We start from the raw sequence: 16,668 nt of genomic DNA on the forward strand, positions 1-16,668 counted from the left end.
GCACACTTTTTTCTCAAGTTGTTACCAAAAAGGATTTAATTGCACACTTTTTTCACAAGTTGGGACCACATTGAACTTTTTAAAAAACGTAAGATGCAATTGAACATTTGCCCCCTTTCGAGGGACCAAAAGAGGTATTAAGCCTAATATTTATGTTTTTTATTATAATAAAATAAATAATTGATATAATATATTAACTTCCTTTTAACTTTTGTTGCATTTTTTCAGTTCAAACAATTCATTTTTTTCTTTTTTTTTTCACTCTCACCTCAATTCAATTAAAGATAAGAAAATAACCCTTAATTTTGTTAAAAAAATACATTTATGGTATAAAACTGATAAAATGTATTTTAATTTGAATTTGAATAAAACACCCAACTAAAGTAGATTGACTTGGCTGACAAAGTCTTACATATTTTATCATAAAAACAATTTGAAGAAACACTGTTTTTTATAAATCTTTGCCTGTATTCGATTTTTCTAATGAAAAAAGAAATTAAAAACATCCTCGTTGGGTCACTATTTACATTAATGAATTTTAAGAAATATTAGAAAACGATTTTATAATTAAATGTTGTAATGTGCTTTATAACGTTGCAGGGAATGATACATTGTGTATGAGAGTACATTGGCCTTTTGGGGTCTCCTTAAAAGAAACAATGCTTCTCTTTCTCTCTCTCTGTATTTGAAGAACGAAAACATATTTCTTCTCAATTTCCTCTGAGAGGGAAAGAAAGCGAGGGACTTGTGCTGAATTTCTGGCAGCACAGCACATTGGGTCTCCAAACAACTATGTCTCTTGGGTATGCCGAGAAGCTTTCCTACATAGAAGATGTGGGCAACGTTGGAATGGTCGAATACTTCGACCCATCTCACGTTTTGCGAGAGAAAGTGTGTTCCTTGTCTCCATTATCCTTATAGAATATTCTATTCATTGCAATTGTTCTCACTATTGCTTTCCCTTGTGCCCTTGTTGCATGTGATAACTTCGTTGGGTGATGTTGATCTCTCTTATGCAGCTTGTGTCTGCAGGGTGCTACTTGGAGAGGCCCTTCTTTGCCTTGAATTTATGCTTGTGTTTGTTGTTGTTATGTGCTGCTAAAGAATGGCCTTAATTTAGTGGTGCTTGGTGATTAGGCTGAAATGATGGAATTTAGAGTTATTTATGTGATTACATGCATGATTGAGTGTTTGTAATACTGTATTAGGGTGTCAAATAATTTGGAACAAAAGTTTAAATTGTGGATGCGGATGCGATTTTGTTGCGATCCTTCACATTGCATGAAATTGCAGGTAAATGGTGCTGCAATTGGGGTTGCGGTGAGCCCAAAAACCTTGATGTTGCGGCTGAGATCGCCGTTGTAGATCAATTCTTAAAACCGTGCTTTAGAATAGGTGAACTGTATGAGGGGTTTGATGTAGTGAATATGCTTTGAAACATTGAAATGTTTATCAGGAGGGTGCTTAGGTATTTTTCGGATTGTGTTTTACCTCAATGTGGGAAAGCTTTATGATAGACATTAGTCGATTATGCTGAAGCTGATTAATAATGGTTTTCATCAGAAAGGGAGGTGCCATTTGGGTTGTCTGGCCAGGGGATTTCAATTTTCAAACACCTACTTAGGGATTGAATTTCATTGAAATTTTGCCATTGAGGATATTGCTGGGGGGTTGTTTAGGCTTTTCATTTCTGTTTGCATCTTTCCTCTTTTTTTTTTTTAACAACTATGGCCTGGTAGATACCAGGGTTGTCATCATAGTTTTCACCAGCTGGGCCATTACAATATATAGTTTCATTATCAGGTGGTTTTAGTACCATAATCATTAGAATTGTTAAGCATGAGTACTTGTTTTGATGGGTGATGTTCCCATTCCTGGTGAATTTTCTACGGTATTTATCCACATGTGTGCAGTGCTTTGTCCATGCAGATATGTGTATTCGTACATTTGAGTCATTTTTTCATTATTGGTTACTTTTATTATGCTGGATAGCCATTAAATCTTATGGCATGATTCCTTTATCTTGTTTCTTTCAACCATTTCACTTTATTTATTTTTTCATCTGCTAGGTTAACTTTCGCTCAAATTTTCAATTGTTTTCTTATTTAAAGTTTAAATTAGAATATAGCATACCAATTTATCACCTAGTGAGAAGTTTTCATATTAAGACTAAAGAGTCTACATTGGGTAAAAGAAGGAGTCATTGCCTACCCTCAACTAAAGTTGACTCTTCATTTGCTAACATAACTTTTCTTTCTTGGCAGATAGATCAACTTGCTATTATGATAAAAAAGGTATTGCTTGCAGCTACTAACTAATGTTGATATTAGCGAGTTTCCTTTCTGTACTTAGGTTTTTATATAATTCTTGCTTTTTAATTCGTTTTCTTTTTCTGGTTGCAGAGTAAGCATCTAGTGGTGTTTACAGGTGCAGGAATATCAACTTCATGTGGTATACCTGATTTTCGAGGGCCCAAGGGAATATGGACGCTTCAGGTGATCATTTTGAAGCTAGGAAATGCTTCTACCATAATCAAAATTAAAATTTTATTCCTTTTGGTGATTCACATAGTGTGAATGAATGTTTGACTATCTTAGCAATTTCTATCAGATTTTGAATGTAAATACTAGTAAGAACAATGTTGTTATTTTTTTATAGTTGCAATATATTAACTATGAATATTTTTCTCCAATTCTTAAATTTAGGATTATAAACTCTTATATTATTAGTAGAGAAGTGGCTCAACCAGTTGGAAGTATACATATTTTTTTGTAGTGATGTGAACAGAATAATAAAGTGCATTTGTCTAGAAGTCACCACTTCTTTTATTCCAATACGTAAAAGACCACAGTATATTCTATCAATTTCAGCTTGATTTGAATAGTATTTTCTAGTCAAGAACATAATGTCGCCAAGTTTATATGGATTGAAATAAATGTGCAAGAACGTATCCCATCAGGATAGGAAGTTCTGTACAACTTAAAATCTTGTTGGGAATTGGGATATGAGAATTTTTTACTTATGTGCCCCTTATGCACATGCTTGCTTGAATTAACGTTCAAAGCAGAAAATGTAAGTATTTATTGTTGTAGCTGCAGTTGTGCTTGATTATCCTCTTCACAGTTTACATGAATTTGTCAGCTACCCTAACAATTAGTGACGACCATGTCGTCTTCTATGGTGTCTGTAAGGAATTGTTCTCCAACAGAAAGAAAGATGCTGGTGTGTTTGAACTTTGAATTTATATATTTATACCACAGCAAGAGCCACAAAATAATATAATAACTGATAATTCTGGCAAGCTATTAAAATGAAAGTCAAATTTTTTTTTTCTAGTACTCATTATTTCAGAAATCAGAATCTTCTTTTATTTTTGTTTATGAATTTCACATGGAGATCTGCTCATCCAATTCTCCTTGTTGCTGCAGCGAGAAGGTAAAGCCTTGCCTGAAGCATCACTGCCATTTCACCGTGCAGCACCAAGTTTGACACACATGGCTTTGGTTGAATTAGAAAAGGCTGGCATTTTGAAGTTCGTCATCAGTCAGGTAGAGTCATTGTGTTTTTTTTTTCCTATGTATATCTCACTTTCTTTAGATTTGTAAAACCTTTAGGTAATAATATTTTGAATTGTATGTTTTATCCATCTTTTTATTTTCTTATGATAGAATGTTGATGGTCTCCATCTTCGATCTGGAATACCAAGGGAGAAACTAGCTGAATTGCATGGGAACTCCTTCATGGAGGTGTGCCCTTCTTGTGGAGAAGAGTAAGTTTTGATTGCACATTAAATCCTACTTTTGCATAATCTTCTTCTCAGTGGGATTTAGGTACTCATGCATATTCAATCATATTTTTCCCATGAAGCTATGAGTATTTATAACGCAGATGCAAGTACTAGAGAAAAATATTCAAGAAAAGATACTTGAGAGATCCTTTGAAGATCTCTCTTCAGATTCATATATGTTTGTGTGTGTGTGTATCTTGCAATGGACGTACATAGAGAAAAGGAAACAAAATAAAGTTCACCGCTAGGCCTCTATATGACATATTGGTATAACACAAAACAACTTTTATACTTCCTCAAGTTGGTGCATATAAGATTGTATGTACCAAAGTTGAAATATATAAATTGAATATAAGTTCCGATTAAGGATTTTGTCAAAATATCTATAAGTTGATTATTGAAACTAACAAACTCAGGACAAATTTTCTTGAACAACAATTTTTCCTGAACAAAATGATAATTTGTGTTTGGTCCTCTCATGAAATACAAAGTTGGAAACAATGTGAAGAACTGCTTGATTATGATACACCTTCATTTACTGAATTTCATAAAATGGTAGTTTTTGATGAAATTGTATTTTCTATATAAGTTCAAAAGGGAGTATGTCATTGCCCTCTATTCAACTTTAGCACTTGACTGGACAACTGTATTTTATTTCTTGCTTTTCCAACAAATAATAGCCCCTCCAATGAAAATACTATATCCAAGAGTGCAACATTTATCTATAAGAGATCTTGTCTAATCATCATCACAATACCCAGAGATTTGGAGGTTTCCTTTATCTGTATATAATAGACCATTTCCTAGAGCTTTTTTTATGTATTTGAGGATGCAAATGATGACATTGTGGTGATTAATACAAGGAGTCTACATATATCTGACTAATTACACTAGCGGCAAAAGACAGGTCAGGTTTAGTAACAGTGAGATAAATAAGTTTTTCAAGAAGTCTTCTATATCTCTTTGGATCCGCAAAATATTCACTTTGTTCAGCCTTTAATTTTTCATTTGGATCCATATAACTATCCATGGGTGTATAGTCAATCTTGTGTACTTGTAGGAAATTTAAAGAATATTTTCTTTGAGAAATTGCTATACCTTCCTCTGAATGAGTCACTTTATTGCCCAAAAAGTATTTGAAACATCCAAAGCGTCTCGGTTGAAAGTGATTACAAAATTGATTCCTTAGTTGGCAACATCATTCTTTGTGATGACTATGTTATTACTGTTAAAGATATTATCTTTAGCGTATATTTATCATTTATCTTTTATCTTTAGTTAGTTTGTTTATATTTCTTATTTGTATTTTGAGCTTATAGCCCATATTTCTTCTATTATAAATAGAGGACCCTATGTGTCTATTTAACACAAGGGGAGTTTTCACTATATTCAACTTGGTATCAGAGCTCCAGGTTCTTTGATCCTTTCCTACTCTGTCTTTGTTGCCGTCGGTGGCCTGTTGCTGCCGTTGGCCGGTGGCCGCTGCCACCGGTAGCCCCTAAAAGTCTCTTTTTCAACCTGTTTCTTTATACTTTAATGGGCAGTCCAGCTAATTGCCCTAGCCAAGTTCGTCATTTAGAATTCAACTTTTAGAATTCTGTTTTGTTTCTCAGCCTCAAAATTAGGCTTGTAGTGTCTTGTCTGACCTTTCTCCAATATTCCCAAACTTTCCTCTAAAAACAGTTACGTAAGTTGTGCATTAGAATTTGGCCCATTAAGATCAGAATGGGGTTCCTCCTCTAATGCCCAATCATAGGCATTCTCATTGGCTTCCAATCATCTGCAAAATTCTTGTTTGTTGTTTTTCCACTGTTCACTTCTGCTCTCCACTCCACCGTCGGCCGTCATTTGCCACTTGTGCCATCTATGCACCGGCACCTAGTCCTACCTCTACTGCTTTCGCTATCTTCTTCTCCGATCCTGCTAAGATCCCAAACCATCAGCCGTCTGTCATTGCTAGATGATGCCAACACACTCTTGTGATTAGGATCCCACTCAACTTGGAATACTTCATCGGTGTGGCTACTTAAAAAATGTAGTGGAATTTCCAGCTTTCGAATGTCAAATAGACCAACACTTGTATCTGAAGATGCTGTAGCCAAAATCCATTGGTTATATGGACTGAATGAAAGAAAGTTAACCTCGTTATCATGTGATTTGACTGATTGTTGGGGTTTGTTAGTCCGTAAGTCCTAAATGACCAATTTAAAGTCATCTCCTACAGATCCAAACAGATTCTCGTCCTTCATATTCCAACACACATCTTCAACCATACTCTCGTGACCCTCGTAAACATGAACTGCAACAATCACACTCTCTTGAGAAGCAGCAGGCACGTCCCACAAGCAAATCTTATGGTCATGCGAACCACTCAAAAGATACCCACTCTTGAAAGGGCTCCAAGACAAACCATAGCCCTCTTTATCATGACCCCTTAACCTCAAATCAGGGGCAAACTCGCTCCCGCGCTGCTTGTTGAAATCAAACACATAAACCTCAAAATTACAGGTCTTTGCAGTAACAATAGCAGAGTTTTGTGGCATACAACGCGCTCGATTCACGTCCCCATCAACAACGACCTTTTGAGAAATTTCTACCTTGGGGAGAACCGGGTTTGGCTTTTTGATGCCATCTGTCATCCTTATGCTTTGTAAGTTGTAGCATTTGTGATGCTCGTGTTGGGTGTCATTTATTTACAAGTCTCCAAGGAAAGTATGTGGTTAGCATCAAGGAATTTCAAAACCAAAGTCATGGGTTGAAGTTTACAAGTCTCCAAGGAAAGTATGGCAATTTAGTCCTTGCAGTTTGTCCCTGCAGTGAGGGGGAGTATGTTCCCAGCCACTAGTCAAACAGTAGTCAGAGGCTCCACTAGTCAGAGATGGTAGTCCCTGTTTTCAGACACCACAGACCCCAACTAGTCAGAGATGGCAGTCCTTGCAGTTTTGTCGCTTTCAGACACTGCAGGCCCCATACTTACTTAATGGCAATCCAGCCCTGCAGTTTGTCATTGTCCTCCTTTGTCAAAGTCATCCTACTAGAAGTTTCATGGTTCTAGTTGAAGTTTCGCAGTTGTCCACCACTGGCCAATCCATAAGTTGTTGTTAGTTGTTCGTCGATATGTGATTGCACATCTATTTGTCGCACACCCTTGAAGACCGATCATATATTTCAAATTGAGTTTATTTATTCCAAGCTTGGTTCATACAATCTGTATGCTCCAGCTTGAGGGGGAGTGTTAAAGATATTATCTTTAGCTTATATTTATCTTTTATCTTTAGTTAGTTTGTTTATATTTCTTATTTGTATTTTGGGCTTAGCCCATATTTCTTCTATTATAAATAGAGGACCCTATGTGTATATTTAACACAAGGGGAGTTTTCACTATATTCAACTATTACCATGCATAATTAGGTAAGCATAACAAGATGGCTAAATTTTCCAAACAAAGCACGTGGAGATTGTTTAAGACCATAGATAGACAAATGCAATCTACAAGCTAACCTAGATTGCCCCCAAGTAGCAAACCTGGAAGCCTATTCCGTGTAGATTTTCTCCATATCACCATGAAGAAAAACATTCTTGGTATTTAATTGATGGGTATACCAATGGCAAATAACTGCCATGGCAAAGAAGAGTTGTGTACCATAGTTATCTTTACATTGGAGCAAAGGTATCGTCACCATGATGAAGGCCATTTATCTAAGTGTATCTTTTGGCCACTAGTCTAGCTTTAAGATGATCTATTTCACAATATGACCCAACTTTAATGGCATAAAACTATCGACATCCAACTGGCTTCTTCGCAAGTGGAAGAGGAACTAATTCTTGTGTGCTATTATAGTTAAGAGCTTGCATTTTAACAATCGTGACTTGTGACCATCTAGGATGATCAAATACATCATTCACGTTTTTTAGGAATCACATAGAAGACACAAATGAGATAACCGACAAATGGAATAAGACAACTTGTGACAACTTAGAAAATTGTAAATAGGATAATGATTGCAGGTAAAATGAATACCTTGAGCAATGAGCTAACCTAAATCTTCATTATTAGGAACCATGGTATTGAGAGATGATGGTTAAGGACAAAGTGAAGAAGATTTACCATGTAAAATTGGATTGGCACTTGTGTCCTATGATGGTAGGTGATAATGGGTGGGGATGGTGGTTCAGTGGAGACGGAACTTCGAGCATTACTTTGAATTAGGGTGTTGTGAGAAGGTGATTCCAAAAGATTCAACTAATGGAATTCGTAAGACTTGCTGGAAAATGTCATCATCTTGTATGAAAGAAGGAAATAAAAGAGTTTTTTCAAAAAGGGTGACGGATAGGATACTGGGTGATAGGATAGAAGGCAGGGGAGCCGAACGGTAGGAGGCAAAGGGAAGAAAGCCAAACGGTGGAAGGCGGTGAAGAGCTGGAGCCGAACGGTAGGAGGCAGGGGGAAGCAAGCCGAACGGTGGTGAAGAGTTGGAGTCGAACGGTAGGAGGCAGGGGGAAGCAAAGCCGAACGAAAGGCGGTGAAGAGCTGGAGCCGATCGGTTGAAGAGTGACTATCCTAACTAAGACAACAGTTAGGATAGGCGGGAAATATTCAGACAAGATAATTGCAGTAATTAGAGCTATATCATAGGGAAATATTCAGTACAAGTTAATTGCAGTAATTAGAGTTATATTCTATTATTCAGTATAAGTTAATTATAGTAAATAGAATTATATTCTATTATTCAATATAAGTTAATTATAGTAAATAAAATTATATTCTATTATTCAATATAAGTTAATTATAGTAAATAGAATTATATTCTAGGGAAGTATTTAATATAAATAAAGCCTAAACGCTATGGTGGAGGATATACTTTTGATTATTGAGTTTTGTTGACAGGCAGTTATGCGTCCTGGGAGGGAGGTTATGCTCCCAAGTAATTGAAGGAGGTTATGCTCCCAATTATTGTTTACTTTTGTTTATTCAAATATTACCATCAATAAAAGAGATTCATTTATCCATTATCATTCAGTCATTGTCTTTTCTACCTACTGTGATCGTGATTAATTACATCTCTGACACCGATACGTAATAGTGACACTAGTAGACATGTAATACCTTTTTTGTTTTTAGAGAATAATTCCCTTTTTGGAGACTAAAATATCCTAGGAATATACATCTGATGACTCTTGTCGAGAGTTTGCCCAAACTTGGAGATACGTCATGTACAAACACAACCAAAAACATGGGGAGAAATATGAAAAGTGGTTCATTTGGAAATAGAATAAAATAAAGAATATTATTTTCATGAAAAAAAGAGAGAATTTTTTTTTTATATGAAAGCAAGTAGTAAGAATAGCATTTTCCTTGACTGATTGGATTTTGTGTTAGAGAGATGCTCCAGATCTGGTGTTGCCAAAGAAGATGGTGGCTGATGGCAGCGAAAGGCATTTTCCTTGACGGACAATGACAGTCAAAGTATGATAAACCCTGTTTTGATATCAACTTGAGAAAAATATGTGAGAAAAGGTACTTGAGAGATCTTTCTTAGATCTCTCTTTAGATTCATATACATATATACTTGAGAGAGGGAGAGAGAGATCTGTATCTTGCAACAAAAGTACAACGAGAAAGAGAAAATGAAACAAAAATTGAGAATATAAACTATTCTAATACCAGTATTTATCAACAAAAAAAGATAACTAAATTTCTTTCATCATTAAAGTTCTATCCCAGTTTCTATTTTTTAATATTATTGATTATTTATTCTATTTTTGTAGCGACTGCTACATACTTGGCATGGCTTTTGTCTATTTCTGTTGTTAAGTCAATCATGTGAAACCTTTGGTTCATATCTATTTTAGCCATTACTATTACGCATACTTTTCTTTAATATTTAGTTTTTCTCTCAAAAAGTTCTACCTATCAAGAATATCCAGCTTGCTCTTGATGTACAGATGCTACACGGCAACCCATTCTGGGTGACCTTTTATATTATGCTTTTCTCTAGGTTTGCTTTTTTGTTGTTTATTTTATGTAACAGACTAACAGCATCACAGTCATTTTCTAAACATTATGTCTTGAAAGAACTGTAATCTAATTTTACAATTATACTCTTTAAGGTACTTTCGTGATTTTGAGGTAGAAACTATTGGTTTAAAGGAGACATCACGGCGTTGTACAGTGTCCAAATGTGGGACAAGACTTAAGGATACTGTCCTTGACTGGGAGGTACTAGACTGTTCATTTTCTTGATGGCAATTTGGTTGATTCCCAACATTATAATTTTGGCTCCAATTTGTCACATGGGTTTTATTGTTTTCTCTGGTATTGGTATAGAATTTCAAACCAATGGAATTGTCATAAACTGTATTGCAACATAGTTTGATGGAAGGCTTTTCTTTAAATTGATATTTGGCTGCAAAATCAAGACTTCATAAGTAATGCACTTTGTTAGAGACACGAGTAGGTGTTTTTGTATATTTATTGTGTCCTTGCTTCATCTATAGGCAATGGAAGAGAGTATTATAACTTCTTTTTCCTTCAAGATATTGAACTGGAGACAAATGCTTTTCTGCTGTTTTTTGCTGAGACTAGATACAATTATGTCTCCCCCATTTGATCTGCCTTGAACTCAAAGATGAATAAAAACATGTATGTGGGTCAAGTGTTGATCATGCTGTTGCAAGGAATATTGATTTGCTAACTGTTGTAATATTTTTGAAAACTTCGATATAAACGAAAACTGGTTTCTGTTTAACATCAACCAACTATGAAACAATCTGTCTTTTCTCCACTTTTCATGTTGCTACTGTTGTCCTATTTCTGGGCTGCTTTTAAATTTAGATTCATGGCATAACGTTTCAGTATTTTGGCTTAATTTTTAATTCATTGGTGGCTGATTGGTGGACATCATAAAAAATGATGAGTGACTGGTAGTTGTCAAAGTTTTGTGAACTTGCTCGTTGAGGTTCTTAGTCTTCTCCCTACTATCATTCTGGTTTTTATTGGTTTGTCATGAATGCTAGTCTTTCACCACCAGGTCTCAATTATATAATAATATATGATAAACGATACCTTATTTATAAACTCTAGTGAGAAGGACACATAGCTCAGTCTCTTGCTGAAAAGTGGAATAGTTTTATTTTGGGGGTCTAGTTGAAGTTGTACATTGATTCTATTGTCCTTAGCCAAGCGGAACCGACCATCTGTTGATTCAGTTGTCAACGTTTTTGAAAGTTATTGTGTCCAGGGAGATGATTATGGACACATTGACATACTTTTTCAGCTGCACAGCAATGTTTCCCTTTAAACAAGTCTGTGTCTGTGTACGTGCAGGATGCATTGCCTCCAAAGGAGATGAATCCTGCTGAGAAGCACTGTAAACAGGCAGATATAGTGTTATGTTTGGGTACAAGGTAATAAATGACTTTTTTTCTTATCACTGCAACAGTTTAGTTTTCTCTTTCATCTATTATTTTCAGTACTTTGCCATCATTATGCCTACTTATCTCTCCTCACTTGTTTGTCCACACTTATAGGAGCTCAATTGTTCATTACTAAATGGATAAAAGTAGAACAAGTCTTTATTTCTTAACATATAAACGTTGGCTTTAGTTTTGTGGCAAAAGCTTTGCTGCTCTATAATTCCAGAGTGTAGTGAGAAACTTAATTCTTGCATCAGAGTGGTAAGTGAAAGGACCCTCAGGTTTTGCTTAGTCTTTTCCTAAACGAACAGCCCTGGATACCCTTCTTTAACATAGTTATATGTAGAATCCCAATTGGTGTGTCTGGTTAAGTTCAATGGGTATCTTACTACTTTGGAGGACCATTTTGCAGCACAATTGGTACTGAAGTGGATTTGTATTGTTAGTTTTATAACCAGCGAGTGGCCAGATTATGATAGCAATATGTTTAACAAGCTCAAAATAAATCTGTGGGTATATTTCATGTCTTTGAATAAAAGAGTCGTGCATGATCATTTTCCATACCTTCCAAAAATGTATTGCTTTGCTATATTTTTCGCGTGGTATATCATGGCTAAAATCTCAATGCAGCTTACAAATAACTCCAGCATGCAACTTGCCTCTGAAAGCACTTCGTGGTGGGGGTAAAGTTGTTATTGTAAATCTCCAGGTATGCTCCTTTTTTTTTCTTAGTTTGCTTCTACGTGTTAATTGATTTTGATACCATCTCCTAACTTCTACTGTGAAATTTAATTTGCTGTTTAATGAGATTAAGAGCTCTTACTTTTCTACCCTTTTCTTTGCAAATATGAAATTATTATTAAATTACCTTTTGAAATCTCGAGGTAGAACATGTAAATTGGTATTTAGTTCATTCCATTTCGGCCAAAAATGAGTCTTTGGATACAAAGGATCAGCTACTACATCAGTTGACACATAGGTTCAAGGTTTGCAGAGTTTACGCTAGGAATAATAGAGGGAGGAAAGGCAGAATGTTAAGTTGGCAGAGAAAGAGAGAGAGAAATAAAGGAAGAAGGTTCTTACTAATTTGTGGTTTACACTAGTATATGGGTGGGAATGTGTGGTAATAAGGTATTACATTATAGTTATGAATGGAAAGAAATAGCTCTCTGTAGCAGCTTGGCTCTGTGCACTAGAAGAATTATTCCACTGTATTACATTTACTAATTCTCAGACTTAATACGTACTCATTTCTTTGGGTTAAGTTAATTGCTGTTGAATCTAGTTGCGTGGTTCTAGTTTGCATCATTCTCTGTACAATATTTTACTCTATTTTATATTTGATCCTTATGATTGTCTCATCTGTCATTGCGATCGTATTCCTTGGTTGTACCATGTAATAGATCTTTGGCTTGGCTGTTACAATAAGCCTATGCATGTTGCAAAAGTAATCAAGAGTGCCCAAATTTACTGGCAATGTCACTAATTCAAAATCAACTATGGCCAGTGGTCAAGATATGCTGCCTTAAAATTCTGGGATGTTTATGGTTGTTAGAGCTATGATGGTATCAAACTTTAAGTATGTGTCTGGATTCCAAGTTTCAGAGCTTTTTCTATCATACTTATATGATTGTTTGTCCACTATTCTTTTCATTTAAACTATAAATGCTTGGACTCTACAGAAAACTCCAAAGGATAAAAAAGCCAGCTTAGTCATACATGGGTTTGCAGATAAGGTATTTGTTCTGAATCCTTTATTATAGGTGTTTTCTTTTCCATTATTTTGTATTAAAGTCTTCACTAATTTTAAGGTTGCAAAAAAAGCACTGGTAGGCACATGTACATGTAATAAAGTTGCCTGCACTTTGACTTGTATTGTCAAGCACTCAGACTACAATTCAATTCATTTTAGTCTTTTAGAGTTCGATGGAGTTGTATGTTATGGGCTTTATTATTAAATTAAACTAACACAGACATGTAGACACTTAGCAACAGTTTATCCTGTATTAAACTTCTATCGATATAACTTGTAATCCTTTTATAAGAATGCCACAGAAGTTATTATCTAGTGACATTACTAGCATTCCACGAGAATAACATCAACAATACAATCATGGAGCTCTGTTTTCTTTTAAAAAAAAAAAAGAAATTAAGTAATCATTCAGCTCCTTTTGACCATGTTTCTGAATTCCTTTATGGTCCAATTTCTTAATGTACATGACATGTCAAGTTATCAATCCTTATCTATTTTCTTTATTTATAAAATTTCTTTTGTTTTCATATCCTAAGATTTTCATGTTAAGGTAGATAAGTTGTTTGGTTTTTTAAATTTCCATGAAGAATAAATGCAGATTTGCTTTAATGCATTTTGACATGCATTAATTCTAACTGGAGCAGGTAATTGCGGGTGTCATGGACCAGCTTAATAGGCAGATTCCTCCATTTGTCAGGATTGATCTTTTCCAGATTGTTCTAGTGCAAGCTTTGAGCAATGGTAACCGATGTTTTATTTTTACTGTTAGATATATTAGATCATTAGATATCTTAGATAGATATCTTATCTTTATCTTTTATCTTTAGTTACTTTGTTATTATTCTTTGTTTGTATTTTGAATTTAACTCATATTTTTTTTATTATAAATACAATATCTTATGTGTATTTTCTATATGAGGGAGATTAATCTTATATAATTTTTACTATATTCAATAGTTACTTTTAAGCTACATCTCTGCATGTTATCATATTCAAATACATTCAACATGTTAATTCACATTCACACTCTTGATTCATCAATGCTCCATGGTGCTATAAAGCTGTGAAAATCATAAATTGTATTCTTGGATCTTTCTAGCAAACTCTTGGATAAGTTTCAATTAATGTCGTAATATTCAGTTGATGCTGTATAAAAATTGGTTTCCTTGTTCACATTCTCCCAATTCATGGCTGAGCACTGCACACAAAAATACTAAGATACTAGAATGACTAGTTATTACATGAGGAATTGATACATATCATTACATAGTCTGTTAACTTGCATGGCAGATAAAAGATATGTGAACTGGACTCTCCAGATTGCCAGTGTTCATGGACAAAGAGCCGCATTGCCTTTCATTGAGTCTGTTGAGGTGAATCAACATGTTCATTCTCTTTTTACTCGAATTTTGGAATTTCTTTAGAGATGTGATAGAAACATTCATTTTGCCTTCACCCAACAACTTATATTTTGGGGAAAACGTTTTTTTTTTTTTTTTTGCAGAGAGGGTGGGGGGTTATTATTTCAGGATCTTTTCACTATGAAAGTGGTTTTGCCTACTACATTAAGGAGGGCCTTGTACTGAGTTTAAGACTTAACTTGATTTGGAAATTGAAATTTATTCTAAAGTTCTGTTTATCCCTTTTCTAGTCTCCTTTGTATTTCTCTTGCTCAACCCTTCCTGTTTCCTTTTAAGAGAGAGTAAGAATGGAGCTTTCTAGTTCATTCCTCAATTCGTGACTGCATAGCTTCCTTCCCTTCACCAGTCATGTTTTTGTGAAAAAAAGAAAAAAAAAAACTCGAGCTAGAAATTGACGAGTGTATCTGTCCTTGTGCTGCAGGTCTCCTTCTTGGACAGGGAAGATTACAAAGCAGCCATTCTAGATAAGCAACCATTTCGGCTTAAAAGGTTTCCACCGACTATACAATTCCTTGTGGCATTAATCAAATTTTACCCAATTTATTTATTGGACCTTACGAACTAGATATGATAAAACCTGCTTTGAAAGAATTGTGAAAATCTAGAGATGAAATATAGAATTCTGGAAAAGAACTCTTCATTTCTTTGTGTTGCTTAATTTTAGATACTTTCAATTGGGCTTGCACCTCCTCCTTACATTTTGTTGACTGATACCGCAGGAGAACAGCATATAACAAAGCATTTGAAATGGTTCTGAAACTCAACTTCAGTGATGGCTGTGGTTGCTCATCCCTTGAAATTGATGTCCCAGTTGATTTTAAAGTGAGATATGTTGCTTAACTTTTACCTATCTTCTCTTATGGTGTCTCATTTTCATAGCTAACTTAAAAGTGTCAATGCTAGCTTGTGAAACACCTTTATTATTTTAAAGTCCCACTCTTTACAAGTATGGAGGTTGAATCAACATTTTCCTTTTCTCATTGTTTCTTTGATGTCCAAAGCTATTTTCTTTCATCCAAGAATGATTTTATAAATAAAATTTGTTATCTTTCTAGCAAATGCCTTACCAGAAAATTCATGGTGGCAGGTTTCGACTGACTGCTTTGTCTTTGATAAGGACTACATATTCCAAAAGCTGAGAGACAAGGCAGTTCTTGAATCAAGATGTGGTCAGAATGGTGTTATTGAGAGAAAGACCATTTTGACACCTAGAAGTGATGTCACTACCTATGCCATTGTGACCAATGTTGTTCAGTACAGCAAAACATGTAAAGCAGCCCTTGATTCTCTAAGTAATGGTGATCTTAAAAAAAGAAAAGCTAGTGTGACAGGTACAGGATCATCTAGGAAGCGTTCAAAAGGGTCTTCCAAGTGTAAATCCAGATCAGGTAATATTAGGGATCATATGTAGGTTTTTTTAAGAAAAGAATTAGAAACTCACCAGAGACTGAGTGAATTTTGTTAGATGTTACACTCAGTTTCCCCTAAATGGTGTTGCTGATACTAAAAGGCTTTTGATACCATATCACTAATATAGCAGGTGTTCTTGGTGTGGCTATTGGAATGTTTCTATTAAGAAAATTCCAGACAACTTGATGTGAATGATAGGTGTACAAGGAAATTTAGTTTGAGAAAAGCTCAACTTCTGTAAAAATGTTCTTTTTGTCCTTTATCCAATAGGGTGTTCTTTTTTTACCTTGAATTTTTTCTAAACTTGCCAAATTGATCTTATTTGTAGTTTGAAATGCAAGTGGAAATTGCTGCTTTGTAGATGCTGAAATTTGTCAATATTTTGTCAGGCAAATGTTAACCATTGTCTTAAAGGATAACTGGTTAAAAAATTAAATGTACATTTTTTATTGAGACGTTTAAATTTATTTAAAACATTATTTTAAAATTTTTAACCAGTTTCTAAAGGTAGTGGTTAATTTGACCCATTTTAATAACTGGTTAAGTACTTAAACTCTATCATGTTCTTTGTGGTGAATAATCATGCTTATGTTCTTCCTTATACTCATTACGTGGAACTTGTTCCTCCTTTTTTTGGGTACTCTCTTGTCTATATCTATATTTGTCTAAAAACTAAACAAATAATAATAAAATGATGATGATCATGAAGTAATTATAAAAAAAAAAAGTGTAGGATGCTTTAAACGTCAAGGGTTAGCGATTGAAAAAATTTATCTGATTAAATATAGAGAAATCAAGAAAAGAAATTAAGCAAGAACAGATAATTTAAAAAGATGAACATCATTCTAGTACGTATTAAATATGTTTTCGATCCTTGCATT

At 34.7% G+C, this 16,668-nt stretch overlaps 1 protein-coding gene and 1 pseudogene across 1 annotated transcript; one reads left to right on the forward strand and one right to left on the reverse strand.

The window, feature by feature from the left end:
* The first annotated feature begins 617 nt into the window (after positions 1 to 617).
* On the forward strand, positions 618 to 16,149 carry SRT1 (sirtuin 1). Its single transcript, XM_088116087.1, has 14 exons — positions 618 to 891; positions 2,265 to 2,294; positions 2,403 to 2,495; positions 3,429 to 3,548; positions 3,669 to 3,769; positions 9,899 to 10,007; positions 11,115 to 11,194; positions 11,834 to 11,912; positions 12,886 to 12,939; positions 13,601 to 13,697; positions 14,247 to 14,329; positions 14,799 to 14,866; positions 15,097 to 15,199; positions 15,465 to 16,149. Exons 1-14 carry the CDS (start codon positions 793 to 795, stop codon positions 15,786 to 15,788), a joined length of 1,440 nt encoding a protein of 479 aa, XP_087972213.1. The 5' UTR covers positions 618 to 792; the 3' UTR covers positions 15,789 to 16,149.
* On the reverse strand, positions 3,776 to 9,161 carry LOC148198626 (WD-40 repeat-containing protein MSI3 pseudogene; annotated as a pseudogene).
* Positions 16,150 to 16,668: the final 519 nt, after the last annotated feature.

This window comes from Vigna umbellata, chromosome 5, assembly GCF_029865625.1.
Source record: "Vigna umbellata cultivar VRB3 chromosome 5, Vumbellata_1.0, whole genome shotgun sequence".
Lineage (NCBI taxonomy): Eukaryota > Viridiplantae > Streptophyta > Magnoliopsida > Fabales > Fabaceae > Vigna > Vigna umbellata.